Source organism: Schistocerca piceifrons, chromosome 1, assembly GCF_021461385.2.
Source record: "Schistocerca piceifrons isolate TAMUIC-IGC-003096 chromosome 1, iqSchPice1.1, whole genome shotgun sequence".
Taxonomy (NCBI): domain Eukaryota; kingdom Metazoa; phylum Arthropoda; class Insecta; order Orthoptera; family Acrididae; genus Schistocerca; species Schistocerca piceifrons.
This window is the reverse complement of record NC_060138.1, coordinates 801,638,963-801,661,234: the sequence shown is the minus strand read 5'-3', so window position 1 is coordinate 801,661,234 and position 22,272 is coordinate 801,638,963. Positions and strand designations below refer to the sequence as shown.

General features: G+C 36.8%; 1 protein-coding gene across 1 annotated transcript in view; it reads right to left on the bottom strand.

Annotated features, from left to right (window-relative positions):
- LOC124789660 (aminopeptidase Ey-like) overlaps window positions 1–21,788 on the bottom strand; it is a 225,449-nt gene extending 203,661 nt beyond the window's left edge. The window contains exons 1-2 of the mRNA XM_047257098.1: window positions 21,656–21,788; window positions 7,274–7,365 (exon numbers count right to left, since the gene is read on the bottom strand). Coding sequence (XP_047113054.1) covers window positions 7,274–7,360 — 87 coding nt within the window. The 5' untranslated portion in view covers window positions 7,361–7,365; window positions 21,656–21,788. The remainder of the gene's footprint in view (window positions 1–7,273; window positions 7,366–21,655) is intronic.
- Between the last annotated feature and the right edge of the window lie 484 nt (window positions 21,789–22,272).

Here is a 22,272-nt window from a genome sequence, read left to right as displayed (position 1 = left end):
CAAGGGAAGTCAGATGGCGTTCAGAATAAAGACACATCGACTGTCGAAATTTTATTAGTAAACTGTCGAAGTATTCGTAATAAACCTCTCGAACTTACTGCCCTCCAGGAAAGTTCTTGCACTCAAATTATTCACGGTACCAAGAGCTGGCTGAAACCCGAAGCAGAAAGCACTGAGATATTTAGCGATTCATGGAACATATATCGAAAAGACAGACCGGGCAGGCTCCTATATGGAGGACACCGTAATGGGCGTCCCTGGCGTAGAGCAACAGCTGAAAATGTTGAAAGCAAGTAAGTCGCCAGGTCGGGATGGAAACTCAATTCGTTTTTGTAAAGAGTGCTCTAGAGCACTGGGCCCTTACTTAGCTTGCATTTATCTCGAATCTTTCGCCCAGGAAAAAGTCCCAAGCGACTGGAAAAAAGAACATGTAACTCCTTCATGTAAGAGGGGTAAAAGAACGGACCCGCAAAATTACAGACCAATATGTTTAACATCGTTTTGCTGCAAAGTTCTTGAAAATATTCTCAGCTCGAATATATTAGCTTCTTGAGGCGGCAAAACTTCTGTCCACGAATCAGCACTGTTTTCGAAAGCATTATTCATGCGAAAGTCAGCTTGGACTTTTCTCACGCGATATTGTGCAAAATGTATGAAGGACAACAGGCAGATTCCATATTCCTAGATTTCCGCAAAGCATTTAACATGGTGCCCCACCACAGACTGTTAACGAAGGTGCTAAAATACGGAATAACGTCCCAGATATGTGAGTAGCTTGATGACTTCTTCAGAAACAGAAGCCAGTACGTTGTCCTCGATGGCGAGAGTTCATCAGAGATAAGGGTACCGCCAGGTGTGCCTCAGGAAAGTGTGATAGAACCACTGTTATTTTTTACACTCATAAATGACTGGGCAGACAGGGTGAGGAGCAATCTGTGGCTGTTCGCTGATGATGCTGTGGTGTACAGGAAGGTGTTGATGATGAGTAACTGTAGAAGGATACAAGACGACTTAGACCAAATTTCGAGTTGGTGTGATGAATGGCAGCCAGCTCTAAATGTGGAAAACTGTAAGCTAATGCAGTTGAGGACTGTAGTAGGAAAAGAGAATGGTTGACTTTGGTTTATTGGAAGAATTTGAGAGAAGTGTGGTTCATCTGTAAAGGAGACCACATATGGGATACTCATACTCTGACCCATTCTTGAGTACCGCTCGAATATTTAGGGAATTTGCATCAGATTGGATTAAAGGAAGATATCAAAGCAGTTCAGAGATGTGCTGGTGGATTTGTTACCAGTAGGTTAGAATAACATGCAAGTAATACCATGATGCTCTCCATTTGAGCCACTTGCTTTAGCAAAGATTGAACTGAAACATTAGCCTAAAATGTAATAGACAAATACAGGGAAAAACTTAATACTAACATCACATCCAATCTTGCCGAAATCACTGCTTAATCCTTTCAGCTGAGCGCTAACCGTGTATGCTCTCTACATTTCCAGTATAATGCCCAGGCTTTCTATATTTCAAATATAATGCTGATCAATATTAGGTGCTATGCCCATGCAGATTACACGAACCACACCTAAATCAATGAAAACCAGCATATGTTTCTCTAGTGCTACCCCTAAATTCACTCAAATTAATCCCTGAGTCCGCTTTCCTGAATCTAACTCTCAAACCATCTCTCCAATCTATTGGTTCAGAAATTATGAATGGAAAAAACAGTAAAAATACTTTCTTCTCACTCACTGCAGTGAGTGGTGATACTGAACACTGACCCATGGCATTTACTACTATCACTGATTGCTACTGACACCTGCTTAATGGAATGGGGGGGGGGGGGGGGGGGGACAGACAGACACTATTATATGCCAGGATGGTTGATTAGAATGGCATGCATATGTTGGGTGTGAAATACCAGTTCCTCAGTGGCCATGGAATCAGAAATGCTCTGTTAGCAGTTACAATGTTCATTCATTGAGACACACATATGATGGCTGATGCCGGTGATCCCCAGGCAGCCATGGCTACCTCAGCAAAGCACAAAAAGACATACTTGGCTGCTGTGGCTCTTGGTAGCCAGGTGGGAGTGCCAGCACAGTTGAGTGCAGCATCAGCATTGCAGGCACGTCACTTTTACAGTATTCTGTGGAAGCCATTTCATTGATGTTGGCCACTGATGGGGTCATGTATATGACTGGATTTCAAACAGGAGATTTTGAAGATATTCCTGCATGGCCAATACAAGGTCATGACTCAATATCATTTAAGGCCTGAAGATGGTGTATTAAGTCATAAAAATTGGTTGCAGTATAGTAAAATCAAACTGACAGCCACAGGTGTTTCATTTGATTATGTAAGTGACATATTGCCACCTAAGTCCTGGAACTGTTTCCACTTTATCACCATTATACTACATTAATGTAATAGTTAACCAACCACTACCACATTGCACAGCATCAACTTTGATAAAGGTAAAAGTCACTACACATCCACAAAACACTGAGGGACCCTGCAATATAACTTGGGCACCAGCTGCATTAGCTATAGTAATCTCCAAATGATATATGGTCATGCAGGAACGTCTTCTAAATCTCCTGCAGTGTAGCATCTTCTGTGTGAGCAGTCCAATGCTGTTGCTGTTGCAGGATGTGACTCATAGTTATGATACAGAAGATTTAGAAGATGTTCCCACAAGGCCGTATACAAGGTTATGACTCAGTATCATTTAAGACCTGAAGATGGGGTACTGAGTCATAAAAACTGGTTGCAACATAGTAAAATAACATCAGACTGATGACCTCAGGTGTTTAATTTAATTATGTAAGTGAACAACTGAAGGGTAGCATACAATATATCACAAGGATGGACATACAAAAACTTGGAAATATTGCTAGGACAGAGCAGTGAGTATTTATAGTTGATTTGGCCAGCCTTATTATGACTGGGTCCCACCATTGGTCCTCTAGGGACACAGGCAGAGCAGTGACTGATCCCAGCATGAGATGTCACCTTGCTCCTGTGACAGACTGACATTTTGCATCGTGCCACTTGGCAATATGCCAGCCCTGGCAGCAGGTATTCTCAGGCAGCTAAGTTGTCCATCTGGCTGTGGGTTTTGAAGTCTACTCATAGGAATGTTGCTGCAACACTGTCATGACTTTGGAGATTATTGCTGTCAACATGCCCAGCACACTGGTAATCTTTGACACAATGGTGATTTCCCTAAATCGTTTCAGGCAAATGCCGGGATGGTTCCTTTCACAGGGCATGGCTGATTTCCTTCCCCATCCTTCCCTAACCCAAGCTAGCGCTTCGTCTCTAATGACCTCATTGTCGACGGGACGTTAAACAACACTAACCTAACCTAACCTAACCTTTGACACAATGCTCCAAGCCTCTGTCTTATCTGCTGTACTTTTGTTGAGCTGCTCAGTATGATTACTTAAACATGTGACTATCATATTACAGGGTAATATCTGCAACGTAATATCAGTACATAGTCAAAGGAGAGGAATAATCAACACTAAGCCACTGACTGTCGCATGTGTGATATCATATCTCAGTTAACATTCCAGAAAAAGTTTTCCTCACATCAGTGTCTGACTGTATGTGTGCATATCATGGCAGGATGATAGCCTCGAAAGTCTAACCACCAAATGAAACACAGTGTTATGGGTACAGCTGAGAAATGCTGTTGGAACAGCGTTGACTTAATCTCATTTCCATCAGAAACAAATCCTCAGACATTTATTACGCAGACTATCCCATATTACCCTTATTATTAGGTGCTTAAATGAATATTATGTAAAGGTGATTCTGAACAAGCACTATAGCAATATATTCAGTAACTGCTAGCATAGTTTAAGCATAGTTTGATGGAGATGCAAGTGAGCTTTGCATCCCAAACTTGTGTTTTCACATATACAACATGAACATTAGTAACATCTGTGGTTGGAGCAGAGCACTGCACTGGAAATAGAGGAAAATTACTGTGAAAGAAAATCACAAGTTACAATCCATTGCACAATGAAATGCCACTTTATGAAAATTTACAGGTGGCCCACTGTAGCAATGGCATTTTGAAGTTATTTACCTTAGTTCAAATAGCCAAACAGCTGTTACATAAAAACTGCCATACAACCTTCCTGTAACATGCCTCATCACATTTGTGTGATATGTAGCTCATTGTGCTTAATTTCCACATCACTTTGAATCCACTGGATATCTACAGTGCATAGTATAAAGCCTCATTTAAAACCCATGCCCTTGTCACAGATGGGCCTCAAATCTGTGACTGCCACTCTTTAAATTAACAATAGTAGACTGTGGCTGCAGTGGCAGAAGTAGGTACTGTCCAACTTTGTTCAGTTCTTCATATTTCAAGTCTTAAGTAACTCCACTTGTAGTGAATCTCATTTGTGATTAATTGACATGACATTGCATATAAACAAATTATTAAATTGTAACTCATGTATAAAGCTCTTAGAATCATGTAATGAAAGCACAGGCCATTGAGTGAAGACTAAAAGAGATGTCTCAGTGATAAGGAGACTGAACTCACATTTAGGATGAGCAGGGTTAAAAAATGTCAATCTGGCAATCCTGATTTAGATTTCCCAAAGTCAGTTAAGACAAAAGCCAATACAGTTCCTTCGAAAATGAAATGGCCAGTGTCCATCTCCATCCTTGTCCTATCCAATATTCTGCTCAACAAGTTGACCTCACGTTTAACATGCTCATGAACCTTAATCTTCCTTCTCTCTTGTTTGGTATGAAACAATTAAGTGAGAAAATAATAATACTGACAAGTAACCAGACAGCTTGCTGAGGCACAAGGAAGACATCAAGATAGCTCATTGATAAATTGTTGAAACATGCCTGTGGCCTTTTTTTTCTTTCTTTTTTAGTAACCAACAACTATTTACCTCAAATTTAATCAACTGGTTAGTGTCCTATGGCTAGCTCACACTTTTTAAGTTTTGTTATTGGACTTACGAGAAAACTATTAAAAATATAATATCTGAGTAGAGGCTTAATCGGAGTATCATGATGGAATAACTAGGAAAAAAACAGGAATGAGATATGTGCATTTTAGTCATTTAATAAATACTACTCTTGATCCACTCTTCAGCTTGTCCAGGTTATACCTTAATTTAGTCTATATTTTCCTCTACTGAGGAGCATAGAAACCTAGTTTTAAAACAATAAAAAAGTAAAACAAAAAAAAAATTTTCATGAGAAAAATATTTTTCTATCTCTGCTCTGAGCTGGTAACATTAAAGGAAGCAAATCCAGATACTTCAGCCCATGAACCATGGACCTTGCCATTGGTGGGGAGGCTTGCGTGCCTCAGCGATACAGATGGCCGTACCGTAGGTGCGACCACAACGGAGGGGTATCTGTTGAGAGGCCAGACAAACATGTGGTTCCTGAAGAGGGGCAGCAGCCTTTTCAGTAGTTGCAGGGGCAACAGTCTGGATGATTGACTGATCTGGCCTTGTAACATTAACCAAAACGGCCGTGCTGTGCTGGTACTGCTAACGGCTGAAAGCAAGGGGAAACTACAGCCGTAATTTTTCCCGAGGACATGCAGCTTTACTGTATGATTAAATGATGATGGCGTCCTCTTGGGTAAAATATTCTGGAGGTAAAATAGTCCCCCATTCGGATCTCCGGGCGGGGACTACTCAAGAGGACGTCGTTATCAGGAGAAAGAAAACTGGCGTTCTACGGATCGGAGCGTGGAATGTCAGATCCCTTAATCGGGCAGGTAGGTTAGAAAATTTAAAAAGGGAAATGGATAGGTTAAAGTTAGATATAGTGGGAATTAGTGAAGTTTGGTGGCAGGAGGAACAAGACTTTTGGTCAGGTGATTACAGGGTTATAAATACAAAATAAAAAAGGGGTAATGCAGGTGTAGGTTTAATAATGAATAAAAAAAATAGGAGTGCGGGTTAGCTACTACAAACAGCATAGTGAACGCATTATTGCGGCCAAGATAGACACAAAGCCCATGCCTACTACAGTAGTGCAAGTTTATATGCCAACTAGCTCTGCAGATGATGAAGATATAGATGAAATGTATGCCGAGATAAATGAAATTATTCAGGCAGTGAAGGGAGATGAAAATTTAATAGTCATGGGAGACTGGAATTCGTCAGTAGGAAAATGGAGAGAAGGAAACATAGTAGGTGAATATGGATTGGGGCTAAGAAATGAAAGAGGAAGCCGCCTGGTAGAATTTTGCACAGAGCATAACTTAATCATAGCTAACACTTGGTTCAAAAATCATAAAAGAAGGCTGTGTACCTGGAAGAATCCTGGAGATACTAAAAGGTATGAGATGGATTATATAATGGTAAGACAGAGATTTAGGAACCAGGTTTTAAATTGTAAGACATTTCCAGGGGCAGATGTGGATTCTGACCACAATCTATTGGTTATGAACTGCAGATTGAAACTGAAGAAACTGCAAAAAGGTGGGAATTTAAGGAGATGGGACCTGGATAAACTGAAAGAACCAGAGGTTGTACAGAGTTTCAGGGAGAGCATAAGGTAACAATTGACAGGAATGGAGGAAAGAAATACAGTAGAAGAAGAATGGGTAGCTCTGAGGGATGAAGTAGTGAAGGCAGCAGAGGATCAAGTAGGTAAAAAGACGAGGGCTAATAGAAATCCGTGGGTAACAGAAGAAATATTGAATTTAATTGATGAAAGGAGAAAATATAAAAATGCAGTAAATGAAGTAGGCAAAAAGGAATACAAACGTCTCAAAAATGAGATCAACAGGAAGTGCAAAATGGCTAAGCAGGGATGGCTAGAGGACAAATGTAAGGATGTAGAGGCTTGTCTCACTAGGGGTAAGATAGATATTGCCTACAGGAAAATTAAAGAGACCTTTGGAGAGAAGAGAACCACTTGTATGAATATCAAGAGCTCAGATGGCAACCCAGTTCTAAGCAAAGAAGGGAAGGCAGAAAGGTGGAAGGAGTATATAGAGGGTTTATACAAGGGCGATGTACTTGAAGACAATATTATGGAAATGGAAGAGGATGTAGATGAAGATGAAATGGGAGATAAGATACTGCGTGAAGAGTTTGACAGAGCACTGAAAGACCTGAGTCGAAACAAGGCGCTGGGAGTAGACAACATTCCATTAGAACTACTGATGGCCTTGGGAGAGCCAGTCATGACAAAACTCTACCATATGGTGAGCAAGATGTATGGGACAGGTGAAATACCCAATTTTAGGTGTAATTCTACTCACCCCATAATCATGCAGAGAGTTACTGGTTGCTGCAGTCAAACATACCAGAGTGACCACAATAGGATAGATTATTATTTTCCACAGCATTCTTCCTGTAAACAGAGAAAAAAAGTTAGGATATCAACTGCATAAATTTTGGAAATGAGAATGCTACACAATTTATTTCAACACAATTCTTTATTGATATATAACCACTCCAGTCAAACCATAAAAGACACAGCTTAGGTTATAGTTGAACAGAGCTGCAAGTGGTTAATAGCAAACAGTTTAAATCTTACCTTGTTCACAAAGGTTCACATTACACAATTTAAAAAAAGCAAAAATTGCCTATGAGTGCCATAACTAGACACAATTGCACATTTTGCTAATTTAAACACTGTAAAATTTCTTGGTGTCCACTTGTATGCAAGATAAAATGGAATCATTGTACATGTTTTGTGCTAAGAAAAGTCTGTCACTGAGTTTACTGAAAGTCAAAGATGTTTGCTTTATTTTCACTCTCAGCTTCCTTACTGTATGCTGTTATGGGACAATACAATTAAATTAAATAAAGCATGTATTTTTCATGAGGAAAAGATAATAAAATTTATTTGAAATCCTGCACAAGAAAACATACAAATATTTTTTTACTGTGTATATTTCATAAACTTATTAACTAACTCATCAAAATCAATGAACTGAAGTACATTTGCTCTCTGAAAGAAAGTGTACAACTGGGGCTTCCAGGGCTCCCAGCAGGTGAAGAGCTCCCCCAGTGCATCAACCATTACATATGTCAGTGCTCATTACACATCCCTGAAAGGTCTCATTTTCAGTTGGAAAGGAAGAACACGATTAATGAATGAATGAATAAATAAAGGAGACATAAACGAAGAGATTTTATCTGTCTACTTTTTCTAGTGCAAACAGTAAAATAGTACAGCACTTGCAGAGGAAGGCTACAAATGCTACGTGATCATGTAACACAAAAGAAAACACAAGTTTCACTCTGTAGCTAGAAAAGAAGCACAGGTGGTCTGTAAAAACATATATTTTATCAAAATGTTATCTGGTTACTATATTGAAGTATGCATGAATGTAGTTACGAAACAGGATGGAACTGAGCTGTAGCATGGTCAAATGTGTAGCAGAACATGGTAAGTTGTTGGATTCAAACTTGGAAGAAATTGGTTTGAAATTACAATTCAGTCACCTGAATCTAGGCTATGGATGTTTGTTACAATGCATTTTAAGTGAGGGCAAAGACAGGTCTTTAATAAGGTAGTACAGATACTTAGGTACTCCTGTAAAAATAGACCAGAGTCATGTAATAAAACTGTGTGCTAAACTTGGACTTGAATCCAGAACCTTAGGTTTCATGGGCAATGCTCTTACAAGCTGCTGTTACAGCTTCAGTTCTGTCTCTACCCCTTTCTTAGTTTCCAACATCACAGAATCTCACCTGTATACCTTACTGAACTTGAAGTCCTGGAAGAACAGGCGTGAAAGAGTGATGCAGCCTAGGGGTTGCTGCCAGAATCAATCCTCCACTCAGCAAAGGAGTGTCCACTGTTTTGAACCACTTTTCAGATTAAAAGTATGAAACAGAGAGGAACTTGACTGATATTGCTCTAACTGGTTAAACTACCTAGACATGACTCACACCTCTTATCACACCTTCAATTCTGCCATCTGTCCTACCATTCAGAATCCACAGAACATGGGGGAAGGTACACCAATGATTCATTTCTTATCCACCTAATACCTGTTCTCTGGTCTCAACAGAAACGATAATGACTTCCAATATGACTGAGGTGCTGTAAAATTGGGAGTACCACAAAAGTTTGTTGTAGATCCAATAAGTTCCATGATATATGTCAAAGATCTGCCACTAAACATGAGATGATTCAATTTTTTTCTAATTGCTGATGACACAAGAGTCATTATGGAAGATATGGAATCAAATTAAAAAGGTTAATCTAACAGGACAGGGGAGACCAAGGGTATACAGAATACTGGGCAATACTGATATCATTGCTTATTCAGCTGAGTAGCACTATAGTCAGTGGAAGATGGGCACTACAGCATAGTGGATGATGACAGAACTAGAGTGCAGAGATGGTAAGTTCTAGCAAACAACAGTCTTACAGTGGTGTTAAAAATTGATTTTTATTGAATTTTGACATCATTTACATTTATTTTTAAATTGAGGTAAGCATTTCAGTACTTTTTAATAGTAACAAGTATAATGTAGGTAGACACTATTTTTCTAGTGTGTCCTTTGGCATGGGTTTTGTAAATTTTCGAGCATTAGCAAAGTCATTAAAGTCTGGTCTCCACTATGGAATTGGACAATAGGGGGTAATACTGACTGACAAATATGGGACAGTTTTGAGAGGGCGTTTGTATTTACCCATGCTCTAAAATTTGAAAAAATGGTCGTTCACACTTAAGGTTGTCTGTTTAGTTTCAGATGGTGAGGACAAGAAAGAGAAAATCAGAATGGACTGAATAAACTCTAAAAAATACTTTATGACTGATTAAAACCAAATGTAGACAAGAGACTGTCCTTGGGGAGAAGATCTGTGTTTACTCCTAAACAAGAATAAAAATTAGTCAACATAGTCACATTTATTCCATTACATTTACATGGTTGAGTTGGAGCAAATTTCCTATGACCACGCTGAAAAACGGGGTGTTAAACCAAATTTCAATAAAATTATGCAAATGTGGATGGATATGTGTGTGTGTGCTAGTGTAAACCTGTCCTTATTTCCCCCTAAGGTAAGTCTTTCCGCTCCCGGGATTGGAATGACTCCTTACCCTCTCCCTTAAAAACCACTTCCTTTCGTCTTTCCCTCTCCTTCCCTCTTTCCTGATGAGGCAACAGTTTGTTGCGAAAGCTTGAATTTTGTGTGTATGTATGTGTCTGTTTGTGTTTCTATCGACCTGTCAGCGCTTTCGTATGGTAAGTCACATCATCTTTGTTTTTAAATAAATTATGCAAATGGATGGAGAAGACTGGGTTTTTGGTTTTAAAAATGGAAATCCTGAAATCAGATTTAGAAAAACCACCAGTAACAAGTTTGAACAGAGCTCTTAATCAATAAAGCAGAAGTTGATTTATTTTTTTTCACCTGAACACCATTTTGGAAAAAAATGTACTGTGCTGGTATTTTGATACAAGTCAAGGTAATGAAATATTACATTATTAGAATAGGAATTTTATTCTCTCTCTGTTTCATACCTATGGTGTTACCCAGGAATGGTGCCAATATAACCCAGCGGTTACAGACTTCAGAAAATGTTTATGTAGCTCCAAAGGTTTCCATGTTTTTCCAGCTGTATGCATAACATCCCTGGGCTGTACTGGGTGCCATGAATTTTTCCATGGAAGTGACAGATTTCAAAACAAAATGAAAATTCTCCTAAGGTATCAGTTTTCCCCTTGTCTCCCTCAATAGGTGATACCAGGATGTGGTATAAAGAGACATGGTTATCACTTACATGCATCAAAACACAATCCAAATAGTTTCTGAGACAGAAGTCAAGTCAATGCAAAATTTTGTTACCACAGGAATATCGGATAATGAGAGGAGTTGAAATTTTAACACAAAGCATAGATGAGTCACTTTCTTGAAAGAGTCACATACAAGACCTTGTGCAGAAACTAAGTACTACTATCTTTACCACAAGAATAATCTTCACTGACAATGAACCACAATACATTGTTTACTTCCAGAAGCCATTATTCAGACAAGTTCTGTCATCCCTGTACATATACACTCTCTTAGTATTTGAATTAGTATTATTTACTCATTGAGAAAGAGCTGAACAATTAACTGAAAAAGGATTTTCCTTAATAATCATATGAAAAAATAATCCGCTATTTTGTAGGTTACATTTAGTATAGACTGGTTACATTGCTGTGAAGTTTGGATGAGAAACTACAGCTTTTCAAATCTAAGTTGAAAAGTTACTTTATTGAACACTCCTTTCCATTCCATACTATAAATTATTGGCTGTTTTTCTTGTAATGTGTTATTTCTTGTAATGTGTCCATTACCACAGACATTTTGTTGTGTTTCATTAATCTGTAAATAATGTACAAATCCTTTTAATGTTCAGGTAACTCTAGCTGGCATAGTCCCATTGATCTTAGGGGAAAATGTGTGTCATTATTTCACAAATGTTTATAATATTTTGCCTTTTTTAAAAAAAACTGTGTTTTTTACTGTACTGTTGGCAGTTTACTTTACCTTCTTGTGCACAGTATTCCATATGAATTAAATAAAACAATATTTTCATCTCAGAAGATACAGTGTCTCAGGCTCTATACAAGCTTTCTAACTGTTCCTGTTCTGTTGCAGCCTCACGTTTCTAGGGGGAAAACAGGGTTCAAAGTGTTATATTCAGATATTTGGGACATAAAGAGTAGGTAAATTACTTATTTATTGAGTCTATTTCATAAATTCTCTCACATTTATCTTTTAAGTTCCCTATAATCATTTGACTGCAACGATAATCTTAATTGATCATCTTGTTTTATTGTTCACATTTGACCACATGAGCACATAAGACATTTCTTAATTATATGTAACAGTACATGGCTTTTGCAAGATGCATTCCTGTCTTTTTTAATAATTTTACTTTGAGAGACAGGTTTGTACTGAAAATTAACAATTCCATAGCTTCACACATTTTCTATGAAAAAAACTGTTAAATAACACCTAGTACTATGCTAGATCGTAGGCTTTAGTGTTACGCAGCTGCAAAACTTGCAGCAGCCACAGTTTAAAATTCGTATATTGTTTTTAAATTAGTGTTTTCAATGCTTCTGTTTCCAAGTATGTAGCAACCAGTTTCTGTCTGTGTTTAATTGAATACCTTGTTTTGTATTTACAGGAGCTAGACCCACCTGCAGTTGACTTTGTAGTGTATTTGAATGTCACTATAAGTATCACTGTTGTCACTAATTTTGAACCAGTAAATGGTAAATAACATCCCGTAGAACACCAGATCCTGCGGCATCAGCACTAACTGGTAGTCATAGTTGTAATAGCAATAATGTAACATTTGGGCTCAGCTCCTAGATTGGTTTGTATATATATACTTTGGTTTGGAAGTAAGCAGCAACTGTGTTTTGGGTTAGTTTCTTTATTTCCTTTTATATTTGTATGAGTTGCGATCACAAGTAAATGTGACTATGGATTTGTCATGGGAACTTGGCGAAGGAGTTGATTGCTTGCTATGAGCAGCTGGAACTTGCATTGGATACTGTCAACTGATTTCATAAGGTAGAGTGGCTGAGTAGTGTCCTGCTATAACAAATGTGTTACAGAGCACTCCAGCTATTCCTGTTGCTAATATGCTCATCAGAGAACCTTGATCTATCACTAAGTACTCATCTGATGGTGGCTGGCTGGCAGATTTGGAGTTGTGGAATGGTAAATTTTTAAATGGTAGATGGCTGAACATATTACTCCATACTTATAATGAATCTTATCTTCTACTGATAATAAGACAGACCCAATAAGACTTTTCTCTTCTGCACAAGCAGTGGACTTTCATCTGTCTAGGTCTGGGCAGCCACAAAGGGTAAAGAACAGGCTGTTAGTTGAAGGCAGATTAAATGTTAACAGTTTGATAGCCCCTCTTAGGCAAATTGCATGCTTCATAAGAAGGGAAGGAATTGTTGAGCATTTGGTGTGTAAAAAGTGGACATCTCACGAGTAATTTAGAGTATGGAGGTTTTCCTCACACTGAAATCAACAATGTCTGTCACCTGTAATGTGAGATCGTTTTCAGTTCTCTCTGAAGTCTGCCATAAGGGGTGAAGAAGCATGAGGGCATTACCATACCAAGCTTCAGCTGCTTGCTGAATGACTGTCAAAAGTGGATACTACTGTACCAACATTTTGTTTGTGCATACACTCACAAATGACAGACTCTGAATTAAACATACTGTGCTATAAAAAAAAGCAATTATGAGTAGTCTGCTGAAAGCAAATGTGCACAACATCTGGACAGAATTCTTACTATACTGAACATTGAATATGATCAAGAATCTCTCTCAGTGAATAGTCTCACTTTGCTAAAAGAGTTCATAGATCACTACTGTTTACAAAAGTGGTAGGAGAAAAAAATGTGTGTAATAGCAGGCCAATATTGGTAACGTATAACTGTTCCAGATCACAGGGCATATTTTAAGCTAGAAGATTAGGATGTTCCTGGAGAAAGATAAGTTTACCTCATAGAATCTGAATAGTTACAGGAAAGCACTGCTTGCTTTATTCTCTTGTAAACAATATATACAGATGAACTAACAGATTCTGTCTTCTTAGACCTCCAAAATGCATTTGACACAGTGTTACTTCTTCATGAATAACCAAGATATGATCAAAAGGAACATCTTCACTGATATGTGCCTGAATTGATAAACTTTTGCCAAATAGAACTCTGTATTTAATACGTCAACGTTCAGCAGAAGTGAAATGAAGATAAGATTATCCCAAATGAAGTAGATTAGGTCCACTAATGTTCTCGCTGTACACAAACAATTTATCAACTAGCATCAGAAGCAGAATTGGATTGTTTTATGATGACACTGTATCATCACTGGACAATCGTCCTGCCTCAGGCATGGATGTCCTTAGGTTAGTTAGGATTAAGTAGTTCTAAGTCTAGGGGACTGATGACCTCAGATTTTAAGTCCCGTAGTGCTCAGATCCATTTGAACTTGAAATATTTCCTCTTGGTGTAATGAATCATGCCTCTCTTTGAATGCAGATTAATGCAAGATATTGCCCATAACAAAGAGAGAGACTCGGGCAGTATATGAGTACGAAGTGAGAGTGGAACATCTGCAGCACATCACATCATTTAAATATTTAAGGTTGATATTAAGAAGCAATATGAAATGGGATGAAAATGTTATCTGTAGCAGAAAAGGCCAGCCAGCTTTCAATGTATTGTAGTATTTCTGGGAAAGTGTAGAGAATCTACAGAGAAAACTGCATACAAGATGCAAGTGTGACCAGGTACCAGTACTGCTGTAGATTCTGGAATGTTTGTCAAGCAGGAATGGCAGCAGACACCAAATTAATTCAGTGCTGCATTGCTGGACTTGTATCATATTGGTATAGCTAATACAAACACGTGATAAAATTCATTCCTGGAGAATTTAAATGGAGATCTTTAGAATGCAAGAAATGTTTTTGTCATAAACCTTTATAGGTAAATTTATAAAACTGGAATTCAAGGAAGACTTTTCAGTCATTCTGATCCTATCATTTAAGTCTTGCATATTAATCTTGAAGTAAAGATAAGACAAATTAGGGTGCATCCAGAGGCCTGCAGACACTCACGGTTCCCTCACAAAATATATAAATGAAATGAATATAAAATTACAAATTTTGACACAAAGTAGTCTTGTTGGTATTCGTAATATTCTCTTCATAACCATTGCCTAAAATAAAGAGATGGGGTGGTGAAGTTTTTCATTCATACGTTCACTTATGCACACATTGTGTTCTGTAAATCTTTATTTATTTATTTTATTATCTATTTTGATACAACCCATCAACTGATTACAAAATAAAGTTTTTTTGTTCCAGTCTTCTGGATAAGTCAGAGCCTTACTTACTAGAGTACTGGCATTTTTATCTCGACAGCTTTTTCTAAATTTAGTTGAGAGAACAATGTTACATGCATGGACTATATATATAAAAACAATTTGTTATTGCAACACTTAGATTAAGGAATCTAGTTTGTGACACAGTATTCAGATCTGAGATTCAAATATTTACAGTTTGTGACACAGTCTAAGATCTGAGATTACATATATTTTTAGATAGATGGTCTTCCATCATACGAGTGTATTAAATCAAGAAACGCATATATTGAATGTTCAGGATTGTTTAGGAGCCATAATTTTACTTTCTTTTTAGTTTTGTAATGGGCAATTTGGAGATATTAGGATGGAAGCAATTCAGTAGTTTTATGCCTGCATAGTGAGGGCTTTTCTAATAAAGTGTTGTTCTATGTGAGATGATGTGGTGTCTCTCCCTACCTCTAGTGTTGTTATCGTGTATTTCTTTATTAAGTGTTTTGTTACTGTTTACTGCAATAATGATTATCTTCAGTGCACACAGGTTATGAACAGATAGTATTTTAAATTATTTTAACAAATTTCTGACAAAGAAGAATCTTTGCAGATGTGACTTACATCAAATTGTACATTAACAGGTAGAAGCAGTCATTGTGGACTATTGCTATACAGTGTACTAAACACAAATTATGACTACTGGTATTCCCCTCATGCTGATAATTATGCATGTAAATATGCTCTAATCTGGTAGCATGTAAATTATTTTTTAGAGGTAAAGGTAACTGGATAGTAGAAGTATTGAGTTGCCGACAGGCACACAAGCAGGACTGAAAAGTTACCCCCCCCTCCCATGCACACACACATACATTGTGCCCTCAGAATCTACAGTGCACTGTGTACTGAGCCAGCATAATGTATCGATATCAGAGAGAGAGAGAGAGAGAGAGAGAGAGAGAGAGAGAGAGAGAGAGAGAGAGAGAGAGAGAGAGAGATATTACCTTTACTTGCGAGTTATTTATACACATTTATGTATATTAAGAGAAAAATAGCTACACTGAAAAGTCAGTTCTCCTCCTCATCTACTACTCATCTGTTGCTTATACTTAATTCTTGAAACAAATCACTTATACAACTACACACACACACACACACACACACACACACACACACACACCACTATCAGTTTATATGTGGGTAATATCAAGATTTATTTATAATAATTTGTTTATAATAGCATATTAATGTTACATGGAAGAGTTGAAATATTTTGATAAATTGTAAAAGTGGCTAATAAGGTAGTCCTTTACTCTGTTCTTAAATATGATGATACTGTCAAGTTCCAGCCTGATGTCTGTCAGTAACATGTTAAGAGTTTCGCACTAGAATATAGAATGCTGCTCTGATTCATAGATAATCATATGTAGTCTACACACAAAAATTGTTTTTATTTTTAATACTGTGGTTGTGGGATGTGTAGTCCACATGGAAATGATTTTTACTTCTAGTGTTGTGTGTTTGATGGAGTGCTTTATTATAGGCATTTTCTAATCATGGTCTGCTACACCATTTATTGGGCCCACATCTTTTTCATAAAAGACTTTTGAGACAGCAATAAACTATAAATTGTAGTTATCCTATGTCCTATTTTTGTTTGGGATTCTACTGTAAGGGTAAAACCAATGTGGGACGTAAACACTCAAAATGTCAGATCCATTCAAGACAACCCAATTTTGAGTTCTTAACACAATTTATAATTTCAAACAAATCTTTTTATTACCCTAGTTGCTCAGTGATGTATTTCTACACTGTCAGAAACATTATCTTGTTTATCTGCAAGTCAATTACTGGAGTAAAGCGCCCAAAGGTAGTACTCATCTATGTCCATGACCTGGGATTTTATTACACTTTTGCTTCTATAGCAGTTCCTCCTTTGTGTAATGATGTCTACAGCAATGTGATGCTACCTTAACCCATCTAGACTATTATTTAAATTTCTGAGACTCCCAAATGATTTTCTATTATGCACAGCACATCTGTGGAAACACTTTTAGATTTGCCAGTTTCCTGCAAAGAGGAAAAATTCGTCCTTGACATATTGCTTGTAGATTTAGAATGAATTTACAAACATTAAATTATTTCTGTAGGGATTACTGATAACCTACATACCTGGAAATAACAAAAGAAATATAATTATGCATGGTTATCACTGTTCTCTGATACAGAAATTGATCCCATGTGATGTAGAAACGTATGGCATGTGGTTAATTGTTCTATCAGTATGTTGAAAATAATGGGGGTTTATTAGATATGATATGGTTCATAGAAGAGGTGTGGAGTCATCTATCAGGCAATGTCAATACCCTAACACAAGTGCATGGATGTCAACAAAACCTGACTATCTAAGTAAACCTCTTAACAAAGAGAAAATTAGTATTTCGATCACCAGTTCATTGTTTTGCATTATTGCCTCAATGCTCTTCAATAAGACAGTGGCTATCCATGTGTATATAAATTTTGCTTGAACTATATTTGTCAAAAAGATCAGTGATCATCCTGCACAATAAAACATACAGTGGCAAATGGAATATATGAGGTTTGATCAAAAAACAACTGGATGGATTTTTTAAACAGACAAACAGCGCTGGTTTCCTGAAAGTGAAATTTTCAGTGAAACAAACAAGATTTGATACAATGTAACATGTTCACTCTTTGGTCGTACTACTTGTTCACTTGCTGCCCACCTCATCAGTCAGACTGTGGCCTTTGTCTGTATTAGATAGTGTACCCACAGCCCATCAAGAACTGCTTATTGTTTTTCAAGAGCAATGGATTAATATGAAATTTTTCAGTGAAACTTGGCAAGTCTGCCACAGAGGGGCATTCTTTGTTGAAACAAGTGTACAGTGATGAATGTCTTTCATTTAATCACATTTTTGAGTGATTTAAGTGATACAAAGAGGTACAAGAAGAGAATGAAGACAAGCCACAGTCAGGTTGACCCTCAACATCAACAACAAAACATCCAATTGAAAAAATTGGATATTTAGTCCAGTTTCATATTCATGCAGTTTCTGATATAGTAAAAATTGACCAAAAAAAAAAGGCATTAAGAACTAAACAACCTGAGTTGTAGAAAAACAAGTCATGGATTCAGCCTTAGAACAATGTCCTGGCCTATACTGTATTGCATGTAAAGTCATTTCTCTCTAAGCATGATATCCTTCTCTTGGAACATCCATCCTACTTAGTTAGTATTTCTCTGTATGACTTTATTCTGTTTCTGAAAGTGAAATTTGTACTGAAACAAACAAGATTTGAGACAGTTAAGGCTGTGAAAGACAAAGCAATTGAGAACATGAACATGCATTCAGAACATAAATTCAAACACTACTTTGAGCAGAGGAAAAATCACATGGTGTGGTGTAAGGATCATGGAAGGGAGTATTTTGAAGGGGAAGAAGCAAAAATAAAGTTTTTTATACACCTGATCTAGTTATTTTTAACTAAACTTGTATGTGTAAATGTAGATCATGAAGATTAAGTAGATGGTAAACCTGTTACATGCAACAACACACACCAAGAACATTCTGACCTGACTCATGTTTCTGCTTTGTGTTAATATGTTAGTTGTATCTGGTAATGCCTCACGCCCTCAGTAGAATATTCACTATGATACCTGTGCAGATGCAAGTTTTTAGTTTCCATACCTTTGAACAATGAGGCAAAAACAGGCTATTTTTGTCAGTGCACATAAGGCACTATCTATAAAGATGGAGAATAGGGTATGTGGTACCTTTCATTTTTATAGTTTTTTCCCCAAAGTATCATGAACTACTATATATTTTTTCAGTCAGCAAGCTTTTTTTTTTTAGATGAAAACTTTAGATATTACTTCATAATGTGACACCATTTGTATGCTGACTAAATAAAGCAGATGTTTTGTGTCAAGGTACATCTTATCAGACATGTTCTGTATTTCTCTGTGGCTACAAGAGACACAATGTTTGCTACTTTTGTTATATGAGATAGAACTGATGAATGAAAACATTTAACAAGGTAAATTGCTCAACTGATTGCATATATTATTATCATTTTATTTAAGATTTTCATTTGATTAGTTATGTTGCTCCTGTCTTGTTTGTTTTGGCGCAAATTTCACTTTCAGAAACAGAATAAAGTAATACAGAGAAAGACTGAGTAATTAGGATGGATGTTCTAAGAGAAGGATCTCATGCTAGGAAATGTATAATGTGAATGAAACAATAAGAGTAGTATTTCAGTGTGTACTGTCAATCAAATGCATTAAGTAACTGTGCCAAGAACAGCTGACTCAGGCATTGCAGAAATGACATGAGGTTAATCAAAGTATGTACTGTTTGCAGCTACTTTAAAAGTTGGAACTAGAAAAGTGTGACTACAGATGCTCGCAGAAAGAAGAGGACCATGAAAATGGACACACAGAATATTTTTTTGGCAGATTTTAAGAGTGATTTAAACAAGGCAACATTTACATAATGAATAAACAGGTTGGAGTACTGTAGCATGCAGGCTTTCATTGAGACGGAATGTAATAGAAGTTTTTCCTGTCTGGTTCAGTTGTGGATAAGGAAAGAAAGCAGCTAATAATTACTGACATAAGCTTCACATAAGCCAGTTCATAGAGTCTTAGATGGCTAAGTAAATAATCATTGTTTTTAAAATGGTTGGCTGTCAGCATAATCACGTTAGAAATACAGAATACAAAAATATTCTGAGTAAACATATTAACAGAAAGTCTCTAGGCCAGAATGAGTTCTAAAATTACAATAATATAACTTTTATACTGTATAAACATTACAATTTTCCAATGAGAATTACATTATTATTAGGCAAATCCTGACCAAATTTTTTAAAAAATTTCCCAACTGAAATTGTACATAAAGACTTTCCAATTTCACCATTAAAATGAGAGGCAGCTAGTTATGTACAACTAAAACACTGTTAATAACGTCTCTGTACAGAATGGGATCAACAAAGGTAAACAGTACATACTTTTACAAGGATTTTGTTAAATCTGAGAGTAGAAAGAAACAAAATGTAATGAGAAAAGGTATGGTTAACATCACGAATTTAGAAACAAACAAGAAAATGTTCCAGTATATCATCAGCTCCAAACAAACAGAAAGATTTGGCAGAAGTATTAGTTACAATTGTGCCACTAGCTGGCCATCTTTAATAGCCCACCAAGCAAAAAAAGAGATTTATTAAGAAATGGAAGTGAAAATTTAAATTATAACTTATTTTGAACTCTTATTTTTTGAGAAAAGAAATGAAAGCCGATAATAAGAAATATAATGAAGTTACAAGTATGGGTTTAGGGAAGAAGACATGCATTGACCAAATAGACAGTAGCACTAAATGGAAAAAAAGCTGAATTACTGACAAGAAGGAAATTTTGAACCTCATCAGAAGTAATTATACCAACCTCTGTGGAAAAGTAAATGAAGTACTTACAGTTTCCGACCTCTCTAATATTTACAGGGTTCAGATACAATTCTTTCTGAAGTGAAATTGACAATGGACTATGAAAACGAGACTTGATCTTGTGTGCAGTGGCTTCTCTATTGATATATTGACACTTGTAGGTAAGGAAATCATGAACATGTGTCCCAGATGTTCACTTACTGCTGTCAGAGTAAAAATCTTCTCCAGTCATGGAATACATCTAAAATAAACTTATGCATAAATGGGGAAGTGTGCACAACACCAAAACCTAACATCCTATCAACTTTCTTTCTGCATTGCAAAAAGATTTAACTGTGGTCCTCTATTGGTGTGAAACCCAGAAATTGAGTGAATTTGCTACAGAAAAACTTTTCAAAAAAGATCATTACCCATTTCCATAAATTTAAAATGAGAAAACACACTTAATTTACTATACTTTCTATTTTAGATGCATTCAAAGACTAGTATAGCTAAATGTGAAATGAAGTAAAAAGAAATTTATCTTGTAGTGTCCTTTTGAATAGTCAGTGGAAAAGTAATTTTGTATTACAGATATTCAGATAATTTAAAAATACAGTGCACAAAATGGTTGGTGCAATGCATGTAACAGAAACAGATATACACTAGTAATGGAATTTTGTTGGCAAAGAACTCTATTGGAAAATGGTAAAGAAGGCCCTGAATAGGCTTATCTGTTGCATAGCATATTGTGAAGTGACCGAGGGAAATCTTAGTAAGGAGAAGCTGCATGCTTTTGAAATGTGCTGCAACAGAAATATATTAAAAACTTCTGCACATAAAGTGTTAGAAATATAGAGGCCTTAAAGGAGTAGTCAGTATTAAACGAGAATGAAAAATTCTCAACAAAAGAAGAAAATGATTGGTGAGACTTCTGCTGCAGCACACAAGAATAATTAGCTTCAGTTCAGTAGCAGTAGTAGTAGTAGTAGTAGTAGCAGTGGGTAATAGATGTATGAATAGGCACAGATTAAAATATGGTCAGTCATCAAAACAGAAGGAATTAAAAATGGGACTGTGAATCTGGAGGGCACATGAAATTTATCATATTACTTCAACACTTAATACATTAATAACATAGTTTTTAATAATACTTCAATATCATGTCAAAAGAGGCATTAAAAAGCAAAAAATAGTGTTAAATATCAGTGGAAGAAGCTTATGTGTAGTTTAAATATAAAATGAAAGTTGTTTTGCAAATGTAACATGCAGTGGAAATACTAAGCAGTTCTGTTCTGTTAATGTGTCAGTCACATACAGTGTTGTGGAAGCCTCTGGAGCCTGGTACTCACCAGCTGCTGTGGAAGACAACTAAAGCAGATGTCACAATGGAACTCCCTGAGAAGAGCAGTCTGGAGGTCTTATTCTCTTTTCAGCCAGTACTGACCCAGATGGCAGCCTCACAGTGGAGCACAAACTGTGGTGTCACTACAGTCTGGGGACAGGAACAATGAGCTTAAGTGTCTGGTATCTTGCCAACACTTAACTAATGATGCAACTCATCAAGAGCAAATAGTGTGAATTACACACGTCTGGCTTACCTTCAAATTAGCAGTAGCACATACTTGTTAGACAGGCCCTGGAATTATGAGTCACCCCAGCTGAGCTCACAGAGATGTGACATGAAACTTGATGTTCATGACTGTAAGGAGTTGTTAATCAAACAAAAACCAAAGCTGTCATAAAACTTTCAGTGCTGAATATCATTCCATACTTCCATGTTTGACATTAATTTTATGTATCCAAAAATTATGATTTTGTCACTGAACTTAGGTTGTTTATACCATAAATTCAGCATATGTTTTTTTTTTATTCCATCAGTTTAGCACATACTCATTTTAGTCTGGAAAAATGAAAAAGGAAAGATGTACTGATTTTTGCAGGCACTGGAAGCATGACCACCTGAATG